The 26,135-nt window shown below is 42.3% G+C and overlaps 2 protein-coding genes, 1 non-coding gene and 1 pseudogene across 7 annotated transcripts in view; 2 read left to right on the top strand and 2 right to left on the bottom strand.

The window, feature by feature from the left end:
* BAG1 (BAG cochaperone 1) overlaps nucleotides 1–4,884 on the bottom strand; it is a 31,355-nt gene extending 26,471 nt beyond the window's left edge. For all 4 annotated transcript variants that reach the window (XM_027614847.2, XM_027614845.2, XM_027614846.2 and 1 more), the window contains exons 1-3: nucleotides 4,444–4,884; nucleotides 2,941–3,069; nucleotides 893–975 (exon numbers count right to left, since the gene is read on the bottom strand). In XM_027614847.2, the coding sequence (XP_027470648.1) occupies nucleotides 893–975; nucleotides 2,941–3,069; nucleotides 4,444–4,480 (249 nt within the window). In that variant the 5' untranslated portion in view covers nucleotides 4,481–4,884. The remainder of the gene's footprint in view (nucleotides 1–892; nucleotides 976–2,940; nucleotides 3,070–4,443) is intronic.
* Nucleotides 4,885–5,091: 207 nt separating this feature from the next.
* On the top strand, nucleotides 5,092–24,908 carry CHMP5 (charged multivesicular body protein 5). Of its 2 annotated transcripts, XM_027614844.2 has the most exons (9): nucleotides 5,255–5,371; nucleotides 6,124–6,228; nucleotides 7,507–7,553; nucleotides 9,943–10,036; nucleotides 10,170–10,241; nucleotides 14,189–14,297; nucleotides 15,961–16,073; nucleotides 18,563–18,637; nucleotides 24,773–24,908. In XM_027614844.2, exons 1-8 carry the CDS (start codon nucleotides 5,303–5,305, stop codon nucleotides 18,611–18,613), a joined length of 660 nt encoding a protein of 219 aa, XP_027470645.1. In that variant the 5' UTR covers nucleotides 5,255–5,302; the 3' UTR covers nucleotides 18,614–18,637; nucleotides 24,773–24,908. The 2 variants fall into 2 exon arrangements, with proteins under 2 accessions (XP_027470644.1, XP_027470645.1); XM_027614843.2 differs by lacking the exon at nucleotides 24,773–24,908 and having other exon boundaries at nucleotides 5,092–5,371; nucleotides 18,563–19,266.
* LOC113935232 lies at nucleotides 13,028–13,134 on the top strand. Its single transcript, XR_003523972.1, has one exon. It is a non-coding gene; the product is annotated as a U6 spliceosomal RNA (small nuclear RNA).
* LOC113934256 lies at nucleotides 24,419–26,011 on the bottom strand (annotated as a pseudogene).
* Between the last annotated feature and the right edge of the window lie 124 nt (nucleotides 26,012–26,135).

The raw sequence follows: 26,135 nt of genomic DNA, 5'->3' as shown, positions 1-26,135 counted from the left end.
GTTCTGCGGCTGGACTAGATCTTCTTTGCCTCCACGTTGCTAATCTTTGCCCTCTCTCCACTCTGAATAAGCCACCTCACCCAAAATAAGGAAACTTCCTATAACCAACAATTTCACTGTGTCACAATGCAGGGCTGGCCATAACCCTCTCTCATCACCCCAGGGGCTACTGTCCTGACCAACTGGCTCTTTTCCTCCCTCGGTTCTTTTTTTTTTTAAGATTTTATTTATTTATTTGACAGAGAGACAGACAGCAAGAGAGAGGGAACACAAGCAGGGGGAGTGGGAGAGGAGAAGCAGGCTTCCTACCGAGCAGGGAGCCTGATGCGGGGCTTGATCCCAGGACCCTGGGATCATGACCCAAGCCGAAGGCAGACACTTAACCAACTGAGCCTCCGGGGCCCCCTTCCTCCCTTGGTTCTTTAGTCTGAACCTTTCTTTTGAGCCAAAGAGGGCTTTCCCTTGTGGAAGATTTTAGTGGAAAAGGTGTTTAAAGGGAGACAGACTCATGAAATTTGCAGAGGACTTATTTTAAAAATCTACAGACTTATTTTAACAAAAGTTTCTCTTGCAAATCCCCTCCAAGTGAGTAAGGCCTGACTCAGGCACCATTTTAACCAGATTGAGATCCACCACCAACACAAGAGCTACATTATTGAAGTAGCATAACTGTTCATAATTCCCAGAGCAAAAGTCATAACCCACAGGAGCTGGAGGGCATGAGAATAACAAACCTGGCAAGCCCACCAAATAAATGGAACTACATCTGTTTGGAGAGAGCTATTTCACTAATGTAGAATCTAGGTTCCCAATTTGGCCTTCTAAATGGAAATATATATAGAAGACCTTAGTCATTTGATTCTGGGGTATTCTGGTAGAAAAAGCAATTTACCTTTTTCCCAATTAACATGACTCGGCAACCATTCTGTATTCCGAGTGCTGACAATGGCTTCTCCATTTCCTTCAGAGATTTTCCTGAAAAGAGAAGTTATGCCAAGTGGTAACAACTGTACAACACTGAAAATAGATTTCAGCAAGGTTACAGGAAATAGACAAGCGTGTTCACTAATGAGAAGAGGATAAATTGGCATAACCTTTTCCAAAGGTGTCTTGATCCAGTAATTTCATTTCGGATTTTATCCCAAACAAACAACTGGACATATGCCTGCACAGTAAGTGTTATAAAATAATCTTCAATGCAACCTTAATCATAATAGTGAGAAACTAGAAAGAGACAAACATTTAGGAACAGGGGTCTAATTAACTATACATCAGTACAATAGAAGATTTCGTAAGCATTAAAGCTAATTTTTTCAGGAAATTTCAATGCCACAATAAATGCTGAGGGCTCAGTTTTATAAAAAAATGTTATAAAAACTGTATAGTCAATATAATCTCAGTTTCATCAACTAAACACACACACACACACACACACACACACACAAATAAAAACCCACTTCAGGATGCCTATACAGATGGATAGAAATATGCTGAAATGTAACGAGGGATTTTATCCAGGAGAACATTTTCTTCTTTGTGCTTTCCTCTATTTTGAAACATGGACTTCTACTGCCTTTTATAATTCCATAATAAAATAGTTTTTTTTTTTTTAAAGATTTTATTTACCTATTTGACAGAGAGAGACACAGCAAGAGAGGGAACACAAGCAGGGGGAGTGGGAGAGGGAGAAGCAGGCTTCCTTCGGAGCAGGGAGCCCGATGCGGGGCTCGATCCCAGGATCCTGGGATCATGACCTAACCTGAAGGCAGACGCTTAACGACTGAGCCACCCAGGCGCCCCCATAATAAAATAGTTTTAAAAAGAAAACACAAGGAGTTGCTCTATGACGTATAAATAAAAAATGCTTCCCATCACTAAATTCTTTTTTTTTTTTAAGATTTTATTTATTTGAAAGGGATAGAGCATGAGGGGCAGAGGGATAGAGAAAGAGGGGCAGAGGGAGAGGGAGAAGCAGGCTCCCCACTGAGCAGGGAGCCCAGACACAGGGCTCAATCCCAGGACCCTGGGGCCATGATGTGAGCCGAAGGCAGACGCTTAACCAATTGAGCCACCCAGGCGCCCCCCCTTCACTAAATCCTTTATGACTGGCATCAAATGGGATAAATTTGGCCCCATCAGATACCACGATAATGAGTTCCCATGGGAATGGGAAGAAAGAATGGGGATAGAAAGGCGGTGGGTCCTAGCAGAAATCAGCATCATCCATTGGGCTTGCCACAACCAGGCCCCTGGTAAGTTTGTTCAACATCTCTGTGTCAGCACTATGCTGAGCATTAGACACAGCAGTATCTTCCCTCAGAGAGTTAGTTATTCTAACAGAGAAATCAGAAGTTCAGCAACTATGAAAACAATTATTTAATAGTAATTTCAATACAAGTTATGCAGAAGTGTTAGGGAGTGCGATCTGTACATATGATGGGAAGAGGATCTAAACTAACTTTGCCAGCGAAGACTACCTATGTGTTTTCACCACAAATGGTAAGACTGCTGCCATCCTCATGGGACTTGGACTCTAATACCTGTCCAAGTGTTTGAAAGTGTCCTATAGGGGCACCTGGGTGGCTCAGTCGTTAAGCGTCTGCCTTTGGCTTGGGTCATGATCCCAGGGTGCTGGGATCGAGCCCCGCATCGGGCTCCCTGCTTGGCGGGAAGCCTGCTTCTCCCTCTCCCACTCACCATGCTTGTGTTCCCTCTCTTGCTGTGTCTCTCTCTGTCAAATAAATAAATAAAATCTTCAAAAAAAAAAAGTGTTCTGTACGTAGTAGGTTCTCAATAAAATGTACTGAAGGAATGGATGAGTAAACAAGCAAACAAAAATTATCCCAGTTCAAAAACTAAGAGTTATCATTAGGTAAGGTTAAGTAGTTTTAAACAGTCTCTTTAGCCATAAGGACTCAAAGCTGGAAGAGAAATGCCTACCCTTAAATATAAGTTTCTGAAAAGGCAGTGGGACTCCTGTGGCCTCTTCAACAACCTGGGCCAGGTCTTGGACAACTGGCTCACTATAGCCCTGCTGCGGGGTAACATGAAGATCATGCTTCTCATTGCCTGGGGAGAGAGAAGAGTGTTCAATGAAGAAAATTCTTTCACATAAACTACTACAGGCTGACACTTTATTATATTTATTTACCCAGCCTTCAAGGCCCAGTTCATTTGTCACCTACTCCAAACAGCCTGTCCCCCCCATCTTCCCAGCTTTGTCTGGTGACCTGTTGGAGGATTTTTGTTTCCTCTATAATAATAACTAACATTAGTAATATCAGCTAGCATTTTAAGCACTTAACCTGCATAAAGGACTGCTGAGGCTCAGAACAACCCCAGGAAGTAGGTACTACCTATATTAATCCCCGTTTCACAGATGAGCAAACTACGTTCAGTCCAGTTACGACCTGCCTATGGAGACTCAACTGAGGAGTCAGAACTTGACTTCAGATCTGATTCCTAAGGCCATGCTTTTCATCAGAAGCCATCTGCTTCCTGTGGCCTAACTGCCCTGTACTCTGTAATGTTCTTGTCTCCTTTGCTGTCATGAGTAAGGGATTATTTTTTCCTCCAAGTCTGTCCCACTGGGCACGCCTGGGCACATACATGGTTGGTGCTCAGTAAATAGACAACGAGTGAGTAAACTCACACAGCAAAAAACTTCTTTTTGAACCCGAAGTGTCAATTCTTTAACAGGTATGTGGACAGTAAGGAGATAGCCCATGCCCAGTGCTTATGCCAAGCCTTGAGCCTGCACAAGAGCCACATGAAGTTAGTGGGACAGGTGCTACCAACTCTACTTCACAGGGATGAAACCAGAAGCCTAGAAAGGAGACATCCCAAGGTTACTCAAAACTGAAGGATCTAGAATACTGGTCTTGAGATTCTGAGGCCCTGGGGTCTCCCCTAGTCCTGAAGAGACTTTATAGGCTCAGCTCTTGAGAGGACTGACTTTGTTTAGATTGATGTCAACTCCAACAGTAGACAGACCCAAAGGGTGCCCAGAGCGTATGCTTGGAGCCACAGCCCGCTCAAACAACGGACATGAGTTTAGGCTCGGCACACACATAGGTGTCCAGACACACAGCAGTCATAGGCGACACAGCCAAAAACCATCCTGATACAAAGACCCACAATAACTACGCAGGCACACACTAACACATACAACCAGGACGACGACATGAAGCACGGACATCGAGGATAAAACAAATGGCCTGAGTCAAAATACACTGGCCACTGGAAAGGTGTGCTGATACAAGACCCGAACAAAAGCCGGTCCCAAACACAAACAAGACCCTACACTTCCGGACGTCCAGGACCAACACAATAACACCTGCTTTTGGAGGACACGTGGCCAAACCCACAGACCCCCGCTGGGACTCTGGTAGCCCCCTCACCGCGCCCACCCGGTCCGGAGCCCACCCGGTTGTCCGAGCTCACTGTGGGTGACGGTCACGATGAGCCCGGCTGCCGCCATTTCCTCGCTCTGGACCACCTCTTCGCTCCGAGCCACCTCTTCGCTCCGGGCCACCTCTTCGCTCTGGGCCACCTCTTCGCTCCGAGCCACCTCTTCGTTCCGGGCCACCTCTTCGCTCCGGGCCGAGCGAGGCTGCACTTTCTTCACCCGCGGCCTGCGAGCGCCGGCGGCGGCGCCCCTGGTGGATCTGGCATGCCCGCTGGCCGCACTCCTGACGGATGATCGCTGAGAGGGAGGCGGGCCGCGCTCGGCCTGGGGCACCGACTGGCGCGTCTCCCGGCCCGGCCGAGGGCCGCGCCGCCGGGGACCCAGCCGCCCCCGGTCGCCTCGCGGTCTCCGCGCGCCACCGCGCTCCGCCAGACCCGCGCTTGCTGACCACCCAGCGGTGGGCGCTGCGCTCCGCGCTTTGCAGCCCAGCCAGGCTACTTCCCCGCCACTCCCCGCCCCTCCCGGCCCCGGCCCACCCCGGCCGCCCCGCCCACCCGGCCCGCCCCTCAGAGCAGGCCTGGCTCTGGCCCCGCTGTATTCCGCCGAAGCCGCCCCGGCCCCACCCACTCAACCGAGGCCCCGCCCCACTCACTGGAACCCCGCCCCACGCCCTTCACCGAGGCCACGCCCCTGCTGACGGTCCGCCGCCTCCAACCTCCCGGAGCTCTCCTTCCCCGGAAGGTCGCGCTGAAAATCCGGAAAAAGGGTCGGGAAACTCCAATAGGCACATTGCGCTTGCGCGGGGGGGCCGGAAGTGAAGGAGGAGGCGGAGGTGGCTCTGCTTCCGTTTCTAGTCCTGCTCCAGTGTTTGGGTTTTCTTCGTGGCCGCCCAAGATGAACCGATTCTTCGGGAAAGCGAAACCCAAGGCTCCGCCGCCCAGCCTGACTGACTGCATTGGCACGGTGGGCACTTGACCACGCATAACTAGACTCAGGGACTCTGACACTCCCGACCCCGCCCACCTCGGCTCCAGGCTCCTACTCCTCCATTCCATTCTCGGTTCCGGACACCTCGGCCTTCTCCACCTCATCTTCGTTCCTGTTACCCAGGTCATTCCTGACGCCACAAACCAGGGACCCGCTAACACTACTTGCACCCAACCCCTTCTGAGGCCTGCTGCCGTGTTTACTCGCTCTTTCCGTCTCCTGCCCCAACCGGCCATAGGCCCACATCCTTTCCATTTCGGTCCAGCCCGACCCTTTTCCTCTCTTTTATTCTTCATCCCTCTCCCACATCAGGATCCTCAACTTGATATCCTAGGTCAACATATACGTACCCCAATCCTGGATCTAAGTAACAGGAAATTCAGAACTCTGGCCCCTCACATTAAGGCATCACCCCCTATCTAAACGAATAGCATTAGATTTACAGCCCTAGCCCATTTCACACACCTGGTTGAGCCCCCCAGTCTGACTAGTCTCTGATTGTAGGAGAATGTCAACTCAGCCTGTTTCCCAAATTCTTTTCTGCTCAAGCACACTTGAAAGGGGCCCTAGAATATGAGAATCTGAGGGGTGGAGTATAGTTTATAAAAGCCTCCCAGTGTTTCTGACTAGTAATCTCCCCCTGGTTGGGAACCACTTTCCCACCCTTCTTTCCTCTCCTGCCCCTTCTCTTGTAAGTGTATTGTCCTAACCATGTCTGTTTTCTCAAGGTGGACAGCAGGGCAGAATCCATTGACAAGAAGATTTCTCGACTGGATGCTGAGCTCGTGAAGTATAAGGATCAGATCAAGAAGATGAGAGAGGGTCCTGCCAAGGTAAGGTAGGCAGCAGCTGCAGAACATGCTGCGACAGCCTAATTTGAGCACCTATCGAAGTAGGGCCCAGTAGTAGTCTGGTAAGGAGAAAACATGTGAGGGTGTATCCTTCAGGGAGGAGGATTTGCAGCTTGATATGAGAGGAAGGCTGGGGTTTAGTCTGGTGGAGAGAAGATGCTGACGACTGGTCCAGAAGCATGTACAGGGGAATTAATACATTCTACTGAGAAGGTGGCAGTCTCAGAACAGCATCTAGAGACCAGCATTCTATTAATAACATCATCACTACCTACTAGCCGTGACCGTCATAAAGTCACTTAATACCTTATTTTCCTCTTCTATTAGGTAGAAACAGAGATTACCATATTTAAGTGCATGAACTGTGGATATAGAACTACCTTCTTTTTTCCCCATCTCTGTAACTTATTAACTATTTGAACTAAGTTACTTAGCGCCACTGAACCTCAGTTTCCCTATCTGTAAAATGGGGATAACACCTACTTTACAGTATGAGGATTAAATGAGGTAATTCATGTAACCTCCCTAGCACTGTGTCTGGTACATAGAAACATTCATAAATAATAAATGTTAGATATTATCATCTGTGAGTAATACCTGCTTTTCCTTCTTCATTGGAGGAGACAAATACAATGATTTATGGAACAGTATGGAAAGGGCAGCGACAAGAGGCTTTTTCTCAGCCATCTTAGTTGGATGGCATGGAATGAAGAATGACCAGAGGCAGGAAAGCTCATCTAGACTTGAGATGAAAGCCTAAACCATGGTGGCAGTCAGGAAAATGACAGGAAAATCAGTTTGCAAGTGAGTTCTGAAAATCAGTAACGAGATGACTGCATGAAGAGACAAAGAGGAAATGTAAGGTTGATATAAAGGTTCTTAACCAAGTGAGAGATTGGTGGGACCATTGTTAATAATATTGGTGAGATTTTGGGCCTGTTGAGTTTGAGTGGATAGCAAGAAGTCCAAGTTGGGAATCTCCCTAAGGCAACTGGATGTACAAATAGGCACTATTGTGGGTGGCCATGGAGAGACAATGCACTAAAGAGAATGCAGTTCAGTACCCTGAGATGTGGGGTGCAAAGACAGAGACGAGCTGAGGCTTAAAGACTATGCTTGGGAGGTGAAAAAGAGTCCAGGAGCCACTCTGTCTATGACTTTGAAGAAGAAAATAGATATGTAAGTCTGAGATACAGGAGATTTCTTTTACTATATGTGTGTTTTCTACTTCTTTTAATTAAAATCTGTTTTTTTCTCTAGAATATGGTCAAACAGAAAGCCTTGAGGGTTTTAAAGCAAAAGCGGATGTAAGTTATAAGTGTAACCTCCTTTCCTCCAGCAGGTTTAACTGAAAGGGAAATGGTCTTACATTCTTCAGTTTTTCATACTATTTTATAAGCATTCTTGATTTAGTTGCAAATTTCATTTACATATCCGGTGAGCTGGGTTTTTCTCCCCCTGCATGTTCAGCACTATCTGTTGCAGCACTGTCCATCTAAACAGAACTTTTTGCTATGATAAAGATGTTCTATATCTATGTTGTTCAGTACAGTAGCTCTTAGCCATGTGTGGCTCTTGAGCACTTGAAAAGTGTTTAATTTTTAACAATTAAGTAGCCATATGTGGCTAGTGGCTTCTGTATTGGACTGCCCAGATCTATAGGTTCTCCCATTATTTATTTGATTAGACTATGCCTTTTTGTTTGTAAAATTGAGAATCCTGAATACCTGTTCCCTCCCAACCAGAATAGATTTAAGGGTCCTTAATTTATTTTAGGTGACTATGTCTCAGTGTTTGAGCAGAAGCCAAATAGCATCTTTGGTGCTTACCCCTGTGGGCTGTCCAGCTGATGAGACCTTCTGCAGGGTTGTAGGGGTCAGATGTAAGCAACTTATAAGGAATCAGAAATGTTGATATCTCTATTTTTATTTTTAAAGTGTCTTTTTATCAACACAAACAACGAGTCATGGAACACTACATCAAAAACTAATGATGTACGGGGCGCCTGGGTGGCTCAGATGGTTGGGCGTCTGCCTTCGGCTCAGGTCATGATCCCAGGGTCCTGGGATCGAGCCCCGCATCAGGCTCCCTGCTGAGCAGGGAGCCTGCTTCTCCCTCTGCTTCTCTCTCTCTCTCTCTCTCTCTCTGTCTCTCATGAATAAATAAATAAAATCTTTAAAAAAAAATGATGTATGGTGATTAACATAACTAAAAAATTTAAAAAATAAAATGTCTTTGTATCAGATACCACCTTCCTCCTTTTAAATTAGACAAAATTGGAAAAAAATGATAATGGTGAGAGCATGGTAAAACTGTTCCTTATTAGTAGGTAGCACTGCAGTTTTTAAGTAATTTTTTTTTAACAAAAGGAATGTATATTCATCATAGATGCTAGGAAAATACATAAACTTGAACAGAAGAAAAGAACATTTACCTAGATTCCTACTACCAGAAATAACCATTTTTAGAATGCTGATTTCTTAGTTTCTTTTCTCTGGTTGTGCATGCATGGAATCTGTGCATATAGCTTTTTAGAAGAAAAATTGTATTGTGTAAATATAGGTTGTCCCTTTCCACTTCACATTATATCATGAGCATTTCTCTCCTTTTATACATTTTTTTCCTTTTATACATTCTTTGGAAACTTTAATGGGGTGGTGATAATTCTACCACCATTTGCCTACACCATGAATTGACCAATTTTCTTCTGGTTGGATAGTTAGATGGTTTCCAAATATTGTATAAAGACCATAGGGACATAAGTCTTTGAGGTAGTATTATACTTTGATATAAAACTTTATTTAAAAAAACATTTTGGAGGGCACCTGGGTGGCTCAGTCGTTAAGCGTCTGCCTTCGGCTCAGGTCATGATCTCAGGGTCCTGGGATCGAGCCCCGCATTGGGCTCCCTGCTCAGCGGGAAGCCTGCCTCTCCCTCTCCCACTCCCCCTGCTTGTGTTCCCTCTCTCACTGTCTCTCTCTCTGTCAAATAAATAAATAAAATCTTTAAAAAAAAGTTTTGAGCACCAGGTATTATATCAGGCCAGGTGAATTACTTAATTATGGATATAAGATTAATAAAAAATAATACCTATCCTCAAGAAGTTCAGTCTACTGGAAAACCGGTTTAGTTATATGTATGAAGAGCCTTAAAAATCATCCTACCCTTTGCCCCAAGAATTCTGTTTTTGGGGATTTATCATAGGAAATCATTTGAAACATCATAAAGACGTATTAAGAGTATGTAGTAACATAGAAAACAGCAAAGGCTATAATATTAAGTGGAAAATAGTCTCATAACTAAGATACAAAGACAAAAGACTGGAGGGGTACATCAGATGATATTTGTATTAAAGGGATTATACTGCTTTTGCCAGTTTTTCTGTGTATTTAATTTTTTAAAGAAAATTCCTATTTGGGGCGCCTGGGTGGCTCAGTTGGTTAAGCGACTGCCTTCGGCTCAGGTCATGATCCTGGAGTCCCGGGATCGAGTCCCACATTGGGCTTCCTGCTCAGCAGGGAGTCTGCTTCTCCCTCTGACCCTCTTCCCTCTCGTGCTTTCTATCTCTCATTCTCTCTCTCTCAAATAAATAAATAAAATCTTTTAAAAAAAAATTCCTATTTAATGTTGGAGATACTTTCTTCCTAAGGATTTCTGTCTGGCTCACATTTACCATTCTTAATTGATTCTAAAAAGGTATGAGCAGCAGCGGGACAATCTTGCCCAACAGTCATTTAACATGGAACAAGCCAATTACACCATCCAGTCATTGAAGGACACCAAGACCACGGTATTTCCATAGCACCTTTTCCCATGATTTTATTTTATTTTTTTACTCTTTTGATCTTTTCCCATAGTATTTAAAAGACAATTTCACCAACATGGCTTCTTAAGACATTATGTTCTCTCTTATCTTTTTTTAGGTTGATGCTATGAAACTGGGAGTAAAGGAAATGAAGAAAGCATACAAGCAAGTGAAAATCGACCAGATCGAGGTGAGATGTGTACTGGTTTCTGCAAGAATGTACACTAGTTTTGGAAAGAATCCAAATGAATGTGTATGTGATGGAAAGAACACAGAAGACTGATTCAATCTTGAGCTTGCCATTTACTAATAGCGTAACTTTGGGAAAGGATACCAAATGACTCTGATTCCTTGTTAACACAAGGATCCTAATGCCATATATGGTTATGGTGAGGATGAAATAAATGAGCTGGTGTGTCTATGCACACAATACCTGGCACATAATAGACACTCAGTAAAGAAGCTGCCAGTTTCCCATTACTTCTAACTCACTAAATGATTTTGAGTCTGTTTCCTGAATTGCAAAGTAGTGATGTTGCGACCCATCTCCCAGGATTGTCACAAGTGTTAAATGAGGATGTATATGTCAGGTGTTTGACACAGTTCCTGCAGTAGAGCTGGTTCCCTTTTCTAGTAATTCTCTTTATATATTTAATAATAATGTTATTAGATTCTTAAAATTAACATGTCTTTTGAGATCATGCTTTAGTTGGGAGGTGAGCCCTAAGCACTTGGCTCCTCTCACCTCTGCCAGGTGAACAGCCCAGATGGCAAGCAGAAATAGCAGAGGGAGTGAGCGGTGACTGGTCAGAGGAAAGAGGCCTTTCTGCTGGTATGGTGATATTTTTGACTTTATCACGCCACTCCACCCTCCCCCCAACCCCCAGTAGAATGTCTCTTTCTATGAGGGCAGGGACTTGATTTTATTCACTGTTAGGCCTTGAACAATGCCTGGCCATAGCTGGTGTTCAGAAAGTTTTTGATGGATGATGAACAAATGAACAAGAGACTATTAAAGGAGCTAAAGCAGTCCTGCCCGATTCAAGCCGTATTTGTTGGTTATTTACTATCTTCCTGGCATTTTACTGCCTCTGAAGAGTATTCTCCAGGAGTGTGGATCTTTAGTACAAGTGAGGGCATTCCTCCTATCTTACTTTTCTCGAGCACCCCTCCTTGGACTGCCCATGGCTGTCTCTCTAATCCTGCACCAGTCTCTGCTCACAGGGAGTTAAGCTCAGTGACATCTTCCGGGACATTGACTGAGAAAATGTTCCAAGTAAATTTTTCTTATTTGTACAATACTATTTGGTAATATAATGAAACTGAATTTTGTTTTCTGTTTATAGGGTTCCTTATGTTTTAATTAGAGCTATTTAATCTCAACAAAACAGAAATTGTGGTCTTTCTGGGGGTTTTGTACATCTCTCCATCTTCTATCTGCAGTTGTCTGTCTGGTTCCCTATCTAATTATCCTTTTCGTGTTTCCTCCTAGATTTGCCCATATGGCAGGTGGAGAGCTTCTTTCTCTCCCTTTTGGCCTGTGTGTCTGTCTGTGTCTGTTGTCAGTTGGGCTATTTTGAATTTCATTTGTTTTCCTAAAATACTTTATAAAACATTTTCATTGTTTTATAACTCATTTTTTTTGTATTTTGTCTATATTCTCTGTTCCTAGCCTTCCTATTTTTCAGTTTCTGCACATCAGGTCTAGTGCTTGTATTTGTTTATATTACTTTTGTGTTGTGTATCCAATATTGAACCTGTTAATTCTTTGTGTGATGATTGTGTGTGTGTGTGTGTGTGTGTGTGTGTGTGTGTGTGTGTGTGTGTGTGTGTCTTTCATAGAGTCTATTTCAAGGAATCCTATCCATAAATGATTTGGGGAGACTTGTCTTGATATATGATAGCACAGCAGAAACTTGACTTGATTAGCTTACTCTGTGTTTTCACTCTCTTTTAGTTTTTGTTTCAGCCAGTGCTTCTCTGTACAGTGGAATGTCACATACATACAGTGTGGTATTTGGGCACTGAAAATACAGAAAATCTTAGTGTTTTCTTTTTTTTAAAGTGTTTTTCATTTTACTCTCTGTGTTGTCTTCTTCACCTTTAAATGGAAAAACAAACCTCCACTTTGGGGGCCCGGAGGAGTTCTCAAATGTTTTGCATTGTTCTAAATATTCTGAAGGATAAATGGTGCCAATTTGGATTTTCTGCGTTATCAACAATAGTCTGTTCCCTTTCTGTGGAAATTTAAGTCTATGACGAGCACATTGTTACTCTGCATATCCTCTTTTTCTTTTGTAAGATTTTATTTATTTATTTGAGAGAGAGAGCATAAGCAGAGGGGGAACTGTAGAGGGAGAGGGAGAAGCAGACTGCCCACTGAGCAGGGAGCCCGATGCGGGGCTCGATCCCAGGACTTCGCGATCATGACCTGAGCCGAAAGCAGATGCTTCACCGACTGAGCCACCCAGCGGCCCCTCTCTGCATATCCTTAACACAGTGGAAGATATGTAGTATTAAGTGCTTTAGTGTTTTACATGTATTATTGCAATAAAGCCTTACAAAACCCTCTGAGGTATGGCCATTAATAATCTCATTTTACAGATGAGAAAATTATGGCTTAGGGACTTTCTTATTAAGTAAGGCAAAATTCGAGCTTTTATATGTCTGATTCCAGAGTCTGTGCTCCTAACCATTATACTAGCTGCCCTATATTATGCTGTAGCACTTCTCAGATTGGTTTTACATTATTTCTGGCCTTGTAGTCTTCCAGTTAATCATGGGTAGATCATTCACAGATGACTTTTGCTCTCAGTCAATTATTTTCACCAGCCTGGTTTCGGATATCAAGCCTGTCCTGATTCTATTTCTGTTTCTCCATCCGGGGTGGGCCTGGTAGAACAGTTGTTTCCACTACTGTTTTTTCTCCCTACACAGTATAGTCAGTCTTTAGCTGACTTAAGAAGACTAATTTGTGTGCTCACTTCAGCAGCACATATACTAAAATTGGAACAATACAGAGAAGATTAGCATGGCCCCTGCACAAGGATGACATGCAAATTCGTGAAGCGTTCCATATTTTTGTCCCACATCAGGCTCCCTGCTCAGCAGGGAGTCTGCGTCTCCCTCTGACCCTCCCCCCTCTCATGCTCTCTCTCTCTCTCATTCTCTCTCTCAAATAAATAAAATCTTTTAAAAAATAAATAAATAAATAAAAATTTTTTAAAAAGACTAATTTGCTTGTCTCTATTACCTGCTTTTCTCCATAAACTAGGAAAATGTTGATAGTGTAGATGTTCCTGGACTTAATGTTTTAGGTAAACTTTCTGTGATGACAGAGAGCTGATGGGCATCTGTTCTTGCAATAGGACTTTGGATTTCCAAGAGGCACCTTAAATTCAAATGCAAGGTCACCAATTTAATTCTTTTTTTTTTTAAGTTTATTTCTATTTTTTGTAGTAATCTCTATACCTAGGGTGGTCTTCAAACCCACGACCCCAAGATCAAGAGTTGCATGCTCTTTGAGCCAGCCAGGTCCCCCAATTTAATTCTTTATTTTTGAGTTTATATTTTATTACCAAAAGGAGGATTATGTGGGTCATTGGCATTCACAGTTACTGTTAGGGGAATCTTCAGTTTTGTGATTTTTAGATAGTTCATTAAGCTCTCTTATACTTTTTTTTTTACTTTATTATTTTTATTATTATGTTAATCACTATACATTACATCATTAGTTTTTGAGCTAGTGTTCCATGATTCATTGTTTGCGTATAACACCCAGTGCTCCATGCAGAACATGCCCTCTTTAATACCCATCACCAGGCTAACTCATCCCTCCACCCGCCTCCCCTCTAAGACTCTCTTATACTTTTGATTGGAAGGGGCATTCAGGAGTTATTCAGACCCATCCTTTAGAGGAGCACCTGCTCAGTTGTTGACTAAAAACAATCACTAGGCAAGGACTGGGGTAAGGGAAGGAAACTAACAATTGTTGAGAACTGGTATGTACTCGGCATTTTATGTACATTATCTTTTTAAAAATTGTTTGTTTCTAAGATTCAGAGGAGAGAATAGGGTGGGTTGTGGTTAGAGGAAAATAGTAAGAAATTAATGAAAGCTGTCATATATTTCTGTAAGGACTTACAAGACCAGCTAGAAGATATGATGGAAGATGCCAATGAAATCCAAGAAGCGCTGAGCCGTAGTTATGGTACCCCAGAATTAGATGAAGATGACCTGGAAGCAGGTATGTTGTGGGAAAAGCAATTAGGAAAGAAAAAGTTTTAGAGTCTGAAAGGGTGATTTCCTGGGACCTTTTCCCAAATGCTAGAGAAAATTCCTGCAAGGGTTCTGTGAGAGTTAGTTTATGGTACAGTCTCTGGGCAAAGAGCTTGTGAGGCAGGCATGTCAGATTTGCATCCTCCACCAACAACTCTGGGAAGGACAAGCTACAGAGGAAAATCGGGGCAAAGGTCTCTGCTGACCTGGTACTTGGTATCTAATTACTGCCTTTCCCTGCCATTTTTCTTTGGATTTTGTTCTCCCTATTATTGGAGTCTCTCCCTCAGAACAGCAAAGCAGATCAAGAAATAGTCACTGGCAAGTACTTAGTGTGCATCTACCATATGCCAGGTACTGTGTTAGATGCTGAGGGTTTAACATTGAAGAAAGCAGATACGGTCCCTGCATTCATGAAGCTTCTCTAGCCAGGAGTAAGAAACTGCTTGTTTCAAATAATTAATAGCAAGAACACAAACTGTTGGGAAGGAGAAGTATGGGGTACTGTGGAGCGCATAGCTGGGGAATGTAACCTACTTGGGAGTGGAGACAGGCATGGGTCCTGAAGGATGAGTAGGGGTTAGCAGGAAAAAAATGGAAGGGGTTGTTGAGTGGTCTCAGAGAGAGGAATCTTTACCCGAAGAAAACGAAAACACTATTTTGAAAAAATACATACACCCCTAGTCTATTGCAGCATTGTTTTTAATAGCCAAGATATGGAAGCAGCCCAAGATGTCCATCCATAGATGAATTGGTAAAGAAGATGTGGTATATATACACAGTGGAATATTACTTAGCCATAAAAAAGAATGAAATCCTGCCATTTGCAACAACATGGTTGGATCTAGAGGATATAATCCTAAGTGAAATAAGTCCGACAGAGAAAGACAAATACCATGATGATTTCACTTATATGTGGAATTTAAGAAACAAAGAAAAAGATGAAAAAAACAGACTCTTAACTCTAGAGAACAAAGTGCTAGAGGGGTGGGGAGGGCATGGAAGAAATAGGTGAAGGGGATTAAGAGCACACTTACCTGTGATGAGCACTGGGTAATTACAGAATTGTTGAATCACTATATTGTACACTTAAAACATTAATTTCTTTATTTCCTATCCGGAGTTTCCCCTGATGAATCTCTACCTGCTCTTGTCATTTCTCTTGGTCATTTCCAGCTCAACTTTACCGTAGACTTGTTTTTAAAGCCTGATTTCATGTGATGATCATCAGTATATAACAATCTCTAGCTTACTTTCACTGCCTTCTTTCAAGTTCATCAATAAATGAGAGAAAATTTTGTATATTTGTTATTGTTCAAATTTTCTAATTTGAATTGGCCAAGCAATAGCTCTAGACTCTTCCCATGAAGACTAGGGCCTTGTAAACCTGTGGGGAATGGTTGTTTTGTTAGTTTTAGTTTGGTTTTTGTTTTTCATAGATGTTACCACATTTGTTCCCTTGAAAGTTTCTTATAATGGTCATCTTTTATTTTGAAAATAGAAATTAATAATCCTTTTCCCTTTGTTTTAAAATTTTTGTCTTATAACAAATAATTTGTCTAACTTCCTTAACATTAGCTGCCAATTTTCTTGTGTAAATTTTAGTGAAATGTTGACTTTTTCAATAACAGAGTTGGATGCACTGGGTGATGAGCTTCTGGCCGACGAAGACAGCTCTTACTTGGATGAAGCAGCATCTGCACCTGCAATTCCAGAAGGTGTTCCCACTGACACAAAGAATAAGGTGAATGCTTTTTCTGTTAGCTATGCAAAATGGTAAAGGTTTTATGCTTGATTACCAATTTGGGAATCTACCAGGTAGTCTTAAGTTAGAACAAGGAAAGATTGTCTCAGTCATTATTTTGGGACCCCTTGCTAATATTAAACTGTGGACAGGCTGTGTACGTTGTGTCACTGAGGCCCAGGAGTTTCTATATTAACAATTTGTATAATTTAATTACGAACTTGTAGTAGGTTCCGTTTATACGTTTTAGATAGCATTTCCTGGAAAAATATCACTAACACATGCATAAACCATGCTAGGCAGCAGCATGAAAGAAAGTTCTGCCCTCCATACACACTGCTTAATTGTAGGGTGGATTTTTTTTAATAAAGATTAATAATTTAAGTATAAAACTTAATATAGAAAGATTCTCATTTAGGGCGCCTGGGTGGCTCAGTTGGTTAAGCAACTGCCTTCGGCTCAGGTCATGATCCTGGAGTCCCGGGATCGAGTCCCGCGTCGGGCTCCCCGCTCAGTAGGGAGTCTGCTTCTCCCTGTGACCCTCTTCCCTCTCATGCTCTCTCTCATTCTCTCTCTCAAATAAATAAATAAAATCTTAAAAAAAAAAAAAAAGAAAGATTCTCATTTAACAAGGTAAAGAATCAGGATACCTGGGTTTAAGTCTCAGCCCCACCACTAACTGACTGAGACTTGGCAAATCACTTAACTGTTTTGAACTTTTCTGTTCCTTGTATCTTTAACATGCAGATAATTATAATTATCTCACATAATTGTTGTGTAGACCAAGTTAGATCTTGTATGGCGAACTGAAAGCCCTATCCAAAGCCACATGGTTGTCATTATTATAAACAGATAAAATTTTGTTACTTATGAAATCCTGTTCACTCTATCTTAGTTCCTCGTGTAAATGTCATTTTTTTTCTATTGCCATTTATCCTGTGTTTGCATTATCTCCCAATGTGCACATTGAGTGTGCAGAATCCTTGAGTGAGAGCCAGTCTCCTCAGCTCTGCCTTTATTCACTGTATGACTTGGAGCAAAAAAAAAAAAAAAAGACGTATTTATTTGAGAGAGAGAGAGAGAGAGCGGGGTGGGGGTGCAGAGAGAGAGAATCCCAGAGCTGACTCCCCCTCAGTGCAGAGCTGGACAACCCTGAGATAATGACCTGAGCCATAACCAAGAGTCAGATGCTCAGCATCCAACTGAGCCAACCAGGCACCCCAACTTGGAGCAAATTAGAAATTCTTGTTTTCTGTCTGAACCTCATCAGTTTTTTCCACGTATGAAATGGGGGGAGCAAAAGGTGAGGAGTAGGTAGTTTCTCAGGTCCCTTCGAGCTAATTTCTACGAACGTGCACCTGCCCTTACTGTACCCTCCCTTGCTCCTTGAGTCTAGGGCAATCTTACCTTTCTCTACTGCCCATTCTACCCCACCCCACCACCCCCGCCTCTGACCATTTCAAGGTTCCAGGCACAGGGTGGTTTTTTTGAACATATCTGAAATAATTTTTTTTTAAAGATTTTATTTATTTATTTGACAGACAGCGAGAGAGGGAACACAAGTAGGGGGAGTGGGAGAGGGAGAAGCAGGCCTCCCGCGGAGCAGGGAAGCTGATGCGGGGCTCATTCCCAGGACTCTGGGATCAGGACCTGAGCTGAAGGCAGACGTGCTCAACGACTGAGCCACCCAGGCACCCCTACCTGAAATAATTTTTATTAATGCTACCTACCACAACTCACCTTGTCAATATCCTGTAGCATCTATGTTTCCATCTTCTATTTGTCACAGATTCCTGAGTTAAATGTGCTGTTGAGGTATAGTTTCTTAATTGATAGTGGTATCACTGCCTATAAGTTTGTAGTAAAGTACAGTGTGGAAGTAACTGCCTGTCCTAGGGTACTCTTCCTTTAAGGATTGGGAAACTGCAAAAGGTAGTGGTTCACTTTAGGAATCAGAGTGAAAATGGGAATCTGGAGGCAGGGACTAACTCCTCAGCCTTTCCTCCCAGACGTTCCCAGTTCCTGCTTCCCCTTCCTAGGTTTACTTTTTTTTTTTTTTTAAGATTTTATTTATTTGAGAGAGAGCACAAGCAGGGGGAGTGGCAGAGGGAGAGGGAGAAGCAGGCTCCCGCTGAGCAGGGAGCCCAGTGCAAGACCTGATCCCGGGACCCTGGGATCGTGACCTGAGCCAAAGGCAGCTGCTCAACCAATTGAGCCACCCAGGCACCGCCCCCCAGGTTTACTCTTAAGTGTCTGTTTCTCTCACTTTTCTTCTACCCTGCAAACAAGCACCCATTTTGAGCTTTTCCAATCTTTTCTTGGTTTATCATGTCCCCCTTTACCTTTCATGAAAATGCTTCTCATCTTCTCGGGGATTTTGATGTTCATTGGTTAAACACTCGGAAATGAGTTTTGACTACTAAATATTTGTAATCATTTGTTTTATCAGTTGAAAAACAGTGGCACTGAACATTGCTTTCTTTTCACAGGATGGAGTCCTGGTGGATGAATTTGGATTGCCACAGATCCCTGCTTCATAGACTTGCGTCATTCAAGTACATCATGTAAAATAAACACATATTGTGGGACTAGGAAATATTTATCTTTCCAAATTTACCGTAACAGATTTAGGTTTCTTTCCTTTCTTCAAAGGAAAGTTTAATTATATTGCTCTTTCATTTTTTTCTGTAAAGAGATTCATTGTTTGGGGGATGCTTTCTTCATACTAAATTTTTATTTCCTTTCTCCTATGAAAGACTAACTTACTTACAAGTATCAGTGACTATGTATGACTTGTTTTCATTTATTAATAATAATTTGAAATAAAACCAAGGAAATGGAATCTTGAAATTCTAAGATCATATAACTCCACAATCTGAAATTGACCTGACAAATTGATAAGACAAAGATGAGATTATTGGGACCGTTCATTCTATGATTCAAAACCATTTTCTATTGTGGTATTACAGGTTGGTTAAAGTGATAGCCTTTTTTGATGGGTTTTGTTGTGTCCTGTGAGTAAATCATTACTATGTCTGATACTGGAATGAATTATCACTACTGTATCATGAGTGGATATTTTGATTTGTGGTTCCCTCAGTATTACAGCCTGACTTATAACCAATAATGACTATTTCTTGATATTTAATGTATAGGACATTTATTTATACTCAATAAATATTTTTCAAAAGGATATAATTTTAATAATGTCACTTCAGCCTAAAACCTCTAGTACAGAAAAATCTTAATATAATTTTAATGTTGATTCATCTAAAAACTCCACTACAGAAATCAAATTTAAGTGCTAACATCAGAGGAAAGAACAAAGAACAGTCCAGGCCTGGGCCCTGGTCTACTGTCTAATAACTTCTAAGCAGCCTACTCACTTTGTTAAACTTCTGTTTCCTTATTAGTACAATCATGCTTACCTCACAAGGCTTTTGTGAGGAATAATTGAAGTAATGGTCAGTGAGTATAGTTGACCCTTAAATAACACAGGTTTGAACACAATCCACTTCTACATGGATTTTTTACAGTACAAGATTGTAAATGTATTTTCTTTGTGATTTTCTTAATAATATTTTCTTTTCCGTAGCTTACTTTATTGTAAGAATACAGTATATAATACATATAACATACAAAGTATGTGTTAGTTGCTTATGTTATTGGTAAGGCTTTTGGTCAACAGTAGGCTATTGGTATAGTTTGGGGGGAGTTAAAAGTTATATGCAGATTTTCAGTTGTGCCCTATACCCCACATTGTTCAAGTGTTAACTATACTTTGCAACTTGCTATTCTCATATGTGGGCTATTAACAACAACAACAACAAAATAGGGGCTTCAGTTCTTTTCTTGGAAGGTGCCAGAAGTGCTACAGCCAGTCCAAACTCCTGCCCAATTTCAGAGTCTTTAATGATCCATTAGTGGGGACTAATCTCGCTTCTCAAGAAACCTTCCAATGAGATCGAACATTGTGCTATTCATCATTACCTTCTTGAAGCCTTCCTTGGCTTCTCTATAATTTCTCACTCAGCTCTTTAAATATTTCTTCCACTACAGTTTCAATCTTGGATTTGAGATATATCAAAAGATATATCCTTGAAATGTATCACACCCAAGATTTTAAGTATTACCTGTGCACTAAGGACTCAAAATAACTGTCACTAGCCTAGACTTCTTTCTTCATTCTTATTTTCAGTCCTGGGCATTCTTTTTTTTTTTAAAGATTTTATTTATTTATTTGACAGAGAGCACAAGAGCAGGAACACAAGCAGGGGGAGTGGAAGAGGGAGAAGCAGGCTTCCTGCCGAGCAGGGAGCCCGATATGGGACTCGATCCCAGGACCCTGGGATCATGACCTGAGCCGAAGGCAGATGCTTAACGACTGAACCACCCAGGCACCCAGTCCTGGGCATTCTTAATTAAATGTCCCACCATTACCTAAAATCTGACATCCAAATTAAGCTTATGATCTTGGGATTCACTCTTGGCAAACATTCCTGCTCTGTTTCTTATCTTGCCAATGTTATCAGTGTCCCATATATTGCCAGTTTTAATGGGTGATACTTAGTCCTCCAACTAGACCTCTTCAGTGCATTGGATACCAGTGAGCAATCATTCTAACAAAATTTCTGCCTTGGTTTTCCTGTTCCTATTTTCTCTAAGACTCCGTTCTGAAATCCTCATCTCTCCAACTCTAATGTTGGTGTTCCTCAGGATTCTAACCTTTATCCACCATACTTCTTTCTCTGATCACTTATATTTACTGAGTTCAACTATTCTCATGGCTTTAACTGCTGACCTCTAAATCTATACTTCTATCCCAGATCTTGCCCCTGAGTTTCAGAATCCTATTCACATGCAGCTGTTTGCCTAGCAATTATTTGGATGTTCCCAAAGCCAGCAAACACTTGATATTCAAATGGCCAAGACAACCATCATCTTTCCCTCAGACCTGAGTCTCCTCTTGTTTTCCCTGTCTCAGCTAATGGAACCATTATCCTCCATCATTCAAAACAGAAAGTTCTTGAGTTAGCCTTGATGCCTACATTTTGCCTCACCCTACACATTCAATTAATCATCAAACCCTGCTTTTAACCCTAAGTGTCTTTTGGAATTAATGACTTGCTTTCTCTTCATGCATAGTTTCACTTCCTTGAGTCCATTCATCACATACAGCTATATTTATCTTTCTAAAATACAAATCTGACCTAATCACTACTTAAAGTCTTTTATGGTTCCCTGACACCTCCAGTAAGACATACAAAGCTGCCTGTGACTTGGCCCCTACCTCTCTGTAATGCTTTATTGCTTAGTCTTTTCAAAACAACATTCTCTGGGGTGCCTGGCTGGCTCAGTCAGTAAAGCATGTGACCCTTGATCTTGGGGTTGTAAGTTTGAGCCTATGTTTGGTGTAGAGATTACTTAAAAAATAAAATCTTTTAAAAAAGGAGGGGGCACCTGGGTGGCTCAGTTAGTTGGGCATCCAACTCTTGGTTTCAGCTCAGTTCATGATCTCAGGGTCTCGGGACTGAGCCCCACATCGGGCTCTATGCTCAGTGGGAGTCTACTTGGATGTTCTCTCCCTCTGCCACCGCCCCCCATTCATTCTCTCTCTGTCTCACGAATAAATCTTAAAAAAAAAAAAAACTTTGCTTTTTTTTCTTAAGATGGAGAAATTTTCTTTTTAAGTTTTTATTTATTCATTTAAGGAGTCTCTGCACCCAGTGGGGGGGCTCAAACTCATGACCCTGAGATCAGGAGTTGTACTCCAAGTCTCTTCTCACTGAGCCAGCCAGGTGCTCCAACATTTTCTTTTACAGAACTGCCTCCCCCCATATAACCATATGATTATTGCAAAAATACCAATTAGAGTAGCCCTATCCTTATTCTTCCAAGCTATGAACGTGGGCTTGTGACTAGGCTGTGCCTGTTGGAAGTTCTTCCTTTGAATTTTCTAAATGGAAACTTAGGGGAAATACTTTCTTCCCCTACCCTCCCAAAGTCTTTGTCAGTATGAGAAGCTTGAGATATGGGAGGCCAGAGAGGAGATGAGACGAGAGGCGGAATGAAAGAATCCTCATGGCACTGAGGCCTGACTTCTGATCCTTGAGACCCCCAGAGGGCTCCAAGTCTCTGCAACTCTTCAATTCTGTGAACTCTCAGAATTCTGCCAACAGACCCCCTTTTCTGCTTAAACTAGTTGGAGTTGGGTTCTTGTCACTTGCCAATAAAAGTCCCCAAAATTTCTCTGTAGCCTCTCTCTGTGCCATATCCCACTTTTCATTGTTAGGCTGCAATAATTACTTCCAGTTTCCCCATTTCCACCATAAAGTCATGATTCCCTGCCTCTGACCATACCTTTCCCTGGAGATTCCTTAACACCTTTATCATTATGCTAATTCTTGCTGTACTCAGAAAAGACCAAAGGCCAGGCCTTGGTCTGTGTCAATCTTAGTGAATTTAAGGAAAGTGGAGAAGATGAGTCCTGTGATAGAGTCAGTCCCAGGCACAGCATAGTCTCTGATGATCACTTCTGTAGCTGCCACCGGTCAGCATCTCTGAAGCAGAGTTCAGTGCAGGTGGTCTCCTTGAGTTGTAATCTGTCAGCTCCAGCAGTTTAGCAAAGGTGGAGGAGATTGGATCCAGTAAGAGAGTAAAAGTTTGGCACTTCAACCTCTATTCATCTCCCATAGCTTTCCTTTTATATTTTCCTACCCCCATAGATTCTAATATAATAGATCTGAATATGGTGTGAGCACTTGGATTTTTAAATCTCCCCAGGTAGTTTTTATATGTAGCCAGAATTAAGAACCACTGCCCTAGGATGCCTGATCAGTCTGACTCCATTTTCATGGACAAGCAGTCTGGACTGTTGCCATCAATTTCTACAAATGGAGAGCTAGGCACTGATTGCCCTAAGGCAGTTTTCATCCAGAGAATGAGTTGGGACATATTCCCTCCTCTTCTATTTTTAGGGAGAGTTTGTGAAGGATTGGTGTCAATTCTTTGTTTTTGTTTTTTTTTAAAGATTTTTATTTACTTGTCAGAGAGAGAAAGAGAGAGCACAAGCAGGGGGAGCAGTAGAGGGAGAGGGAGAAGCAGGCTCCTCACTGAGCAAGGAGCCCGATGTGGAACTCAATCCCAGGACCCCGGGATCATGACCTGAGCAAAAGGCAGACGCTTAACAACTGAGCCACCCAGGCGTCCCTGGTGTCAGTTCTTTGAATATATGGTAGAATTTACCGGTGAAGCCATCTGGGCCTGGGCTTTGTGGGAAGCTTTTTTATTACTAATTAAATCTCTTTACTTCCTGTAAGTCTACTCAGATTTTTCTATTTTTCTTGAGTCCGTTTTGGTAGTTTGTGTGTTTCTAGGAATTTGTCCATGTCATCTAGGTGATCTAATTTGTTAGCATAAAGTTGTCCATAGGATTCCCTTATAATTCTTCTTATTTCTTTAAGGTCAATAATAAGGTCCCCTCTTTGATTCCTAATTTTAATAATTTGAGTTTTTTTCTTTTTTTTTCTTGTCTAGCTAAAAGTTAGTCAGTTTTGTTCTTTTTATTTAGTGAACTACTTTGTTTTGTTGTTTTCTATTTTTATTTCTGTTCTAACCTTTATTGTTTCCTTCCTTCTACTTGTTTTAGTTTAGTTTGCTCTTCTTTTTCTAGTTTCTTAAGGTAGAAGGTTAAGCTGTTGATTTGAGATCTTTTTTTTTAATTAATAAACTTTATTTTTCAGAGCAGTTTTGAATCACAACAGATTTGAGCAGAAAGTACAGAGAATTCTCATGTATGCCCTGTCCCCACACATGCGCAACCTCCCCCATTATAGACATCCCACACCACAGTGGTGCATTTGTTACAATCCATGAGCCTACACTGACACCTTATTATCACCCAAAGTCCACAGTTTACATAGAGTTTACTTTTGGTGTACTTTCTATGGATTTAGACAATGTAACCACCATTGTATCATAAAGAATAGTTTCACTGCCCTAGAAATCCTCTGTGCTCTGCCCATTCATCCTTCCCTTCCCCGAGCCCTGGCTACCACTGATCTTTTTACTGTCTCCATAGTTTTGCCTTTTCCAAATGTCATATAGTTGGAATCATATATAATATAGCCTTTTCAGATTGGTTTCTTTCATTTCGTAATATGCATTTATGTTTCCTCCATGTGTTATTCATGGCTTGACAGCTCATTTCTTCTTAGCGAATATTACAGTGTCTGGACTTTTTATTTATTTTTATTTTCTTAAAGACCTATTTATTTATTATGGAGGGGGCGAGGGAGAGGGAGAGGGAATCTTAAGCAGACTTCCTGCTGAGCGTGGAACCGGATGCCCGGCTCAGTCTCACAACCCTGAGATCATGACCTGAGCCGAAATCAAGAGCTGGCCGCTTAAGCGACTGAGCCACCCAGGCACCTCTGGACTTTTTTTTTTTAAGGTTTAAATAGACTTTGTTATAAGGAGGGCCTTACCAAGTAGGGCCTTATACACCAATATATGTGGTCTGAGGATGTCACCAAGGGAAATCGAGAGGTCATGATTGCAGAAGAGGTAATTGAAGGACATGATCCTGGGAAGGCCGTTCAGGAATGCAGCAGACATGATCAGGAGAGGCCAGGGGTGGTCAGGTCACAGGGTGAGGGACAGGACAGCCCCCTTCACTCCCGTTTCTTGTACCACTCCAGATGTGACAGGACCCAGCCTGATGGCAGGAGGAAACAGGAAGCAGGAGGTGAGCCCAATGGCGTCATCCATGGTCCCGAGCTCCTCCCGCGGCGGCTTGGAATGGATCTGGGCACGCTGCACCGGGAGCCGCGGGGTGAAGCCTGTGAGGCCCCTCAGCAGCTGCGGTGTAGGCACAGACATGACCGCACGGAGAAGCTGCAGACAGTGACCAGCAGTAGTAGCCCAAGGTCGGAAAGCCAAAATGGTGGCGCCAGCCGGAAATTCCGGCGCCGGGGAGGCCCGGCACTTCTTTTTTAATGCAAGTATGTCGTAAGTTTTAGTATGTTGTATAAAGTACTGTTTGTATAGGAAAGGCCAGATAGATGTTTGCTTACTGACATTTTTTATAAGTCCCTAGTATGCCATTCAGTTCCAAATTTATCCTTTTTGCCTGCTCTGTGAAATGATTTGCACCCTTTTAAATATTATCCTTCACCAGCTGGCAGATACTAAGATTTGTCAGTAGAGGGCACCAGAGAGATATTGCAGGAGGAAAAGGTTTTGTTTCCCGTTTTTTGTGTGATTTTTTTATTATTATTTATTTGAGAGAGAGAATGAGACAGAGAGAGAGCATGGGGGGGGAGGGTCAGAGGAAGAAGCAGACTCCCTGCTGAGCAGGGAGCCCGATGCAGGACTCGATCCCGGGACTCCAGGATTATGACCTGAGCTGAAGGCATTTGCCCAACCAACTGAGCCACCCAGGCGCCCTTGTTTCCTGGTTTAGTGTTTCAGTTAGTCAGGCTTTTGTGCTGTGGGGGGGCTTCTCCAGTGTTTGGCTTCAGCAAAGTACAGGGCTTCTTCAGCACGTGGTCTTTTCAGTTTATGGTGGCTAACAGCCAGAAACTTCTCTTGGCAACCCCTCAGGTGGTTTGTAGTAGAGTGCCTTTTCTGAGACACCTCCCCATAAATGACTTTCCCCAGTACCCTACAAGGTAGATTTCTGGCAGCTTCTGCTATTGCAGCACCACAGCCACTACCCTGCCATCTAGTGAGCCATAGGGCACATCCTGTCTGACAAGGTCTGCACGTTATCTCTGGGGTGATCTTCATTAGACAGTTTATCTCAACCCTAGAGGTAGTGGCTGTTCCTTATATTGCTAATCCTATTTTATTTTAGAGTTCTTTTTACTTCTTTATTAGTCAATCCCCTTATTACTCCAATGCTCTGTTATAGTTAATAAGTCTTTAAATAAATAAAATCTCTGTTCAAATGACTGTGTGGTTCCTCTCTCCTGATTGAGACTGATATATCTGGTAATTTCTAAAGGTGACTGTATGGTTGGTTGGTTTGATGAACAGACCTGTCAAAATTAAGGATTTATG

Source organism: Zalophus californianus, chromosome 13 (assembly GCF_009762305.2).
Source record: "Zalophus californianus isolate mZalCal1 chromosome 13, mZalCal1.pri.v2, whole genome shotgun sequence".
In the NCBI taxonomy this organism is placed as follows: Eukaryota; Metazoa; Chordata; class Mammalia; order Carnivora; family Otariidae; genus Zalophus; species Zalophus californianus.
Note: the sequence above shows the minus strand (reverse complement) of the source record. Positions and strands in the feature narration are given on the sequence as shown.

What these genes read in the sequence shown, in the direction of transcription:
- CHMP5 (XM_027614844.2), top strand. Translation starts at nt 5,303, where the DNA reads ATGAACCGATTCTTCGGGAAAGCGAAACCCAAGGCTCCGCCGCCCAGC. An exon ending in TGACTGACTGCATTGGCACG is followed by an intron (nt 5,372 to 6,123) that starts GTGGGCACTTGA and finishes TGTTTTCTCAAG; the next exon opens with GTGGACAGCAGGGCAGAATC. An exon ending in CCACTGACACAAAGAATAAG is followed by an intron (nt 16,074 to 18,562) that starts GTGAATGCTTTT and finishes TTCTTTTCACAG; the next exon opens with GATGGAGTCCTGGTGGATGA.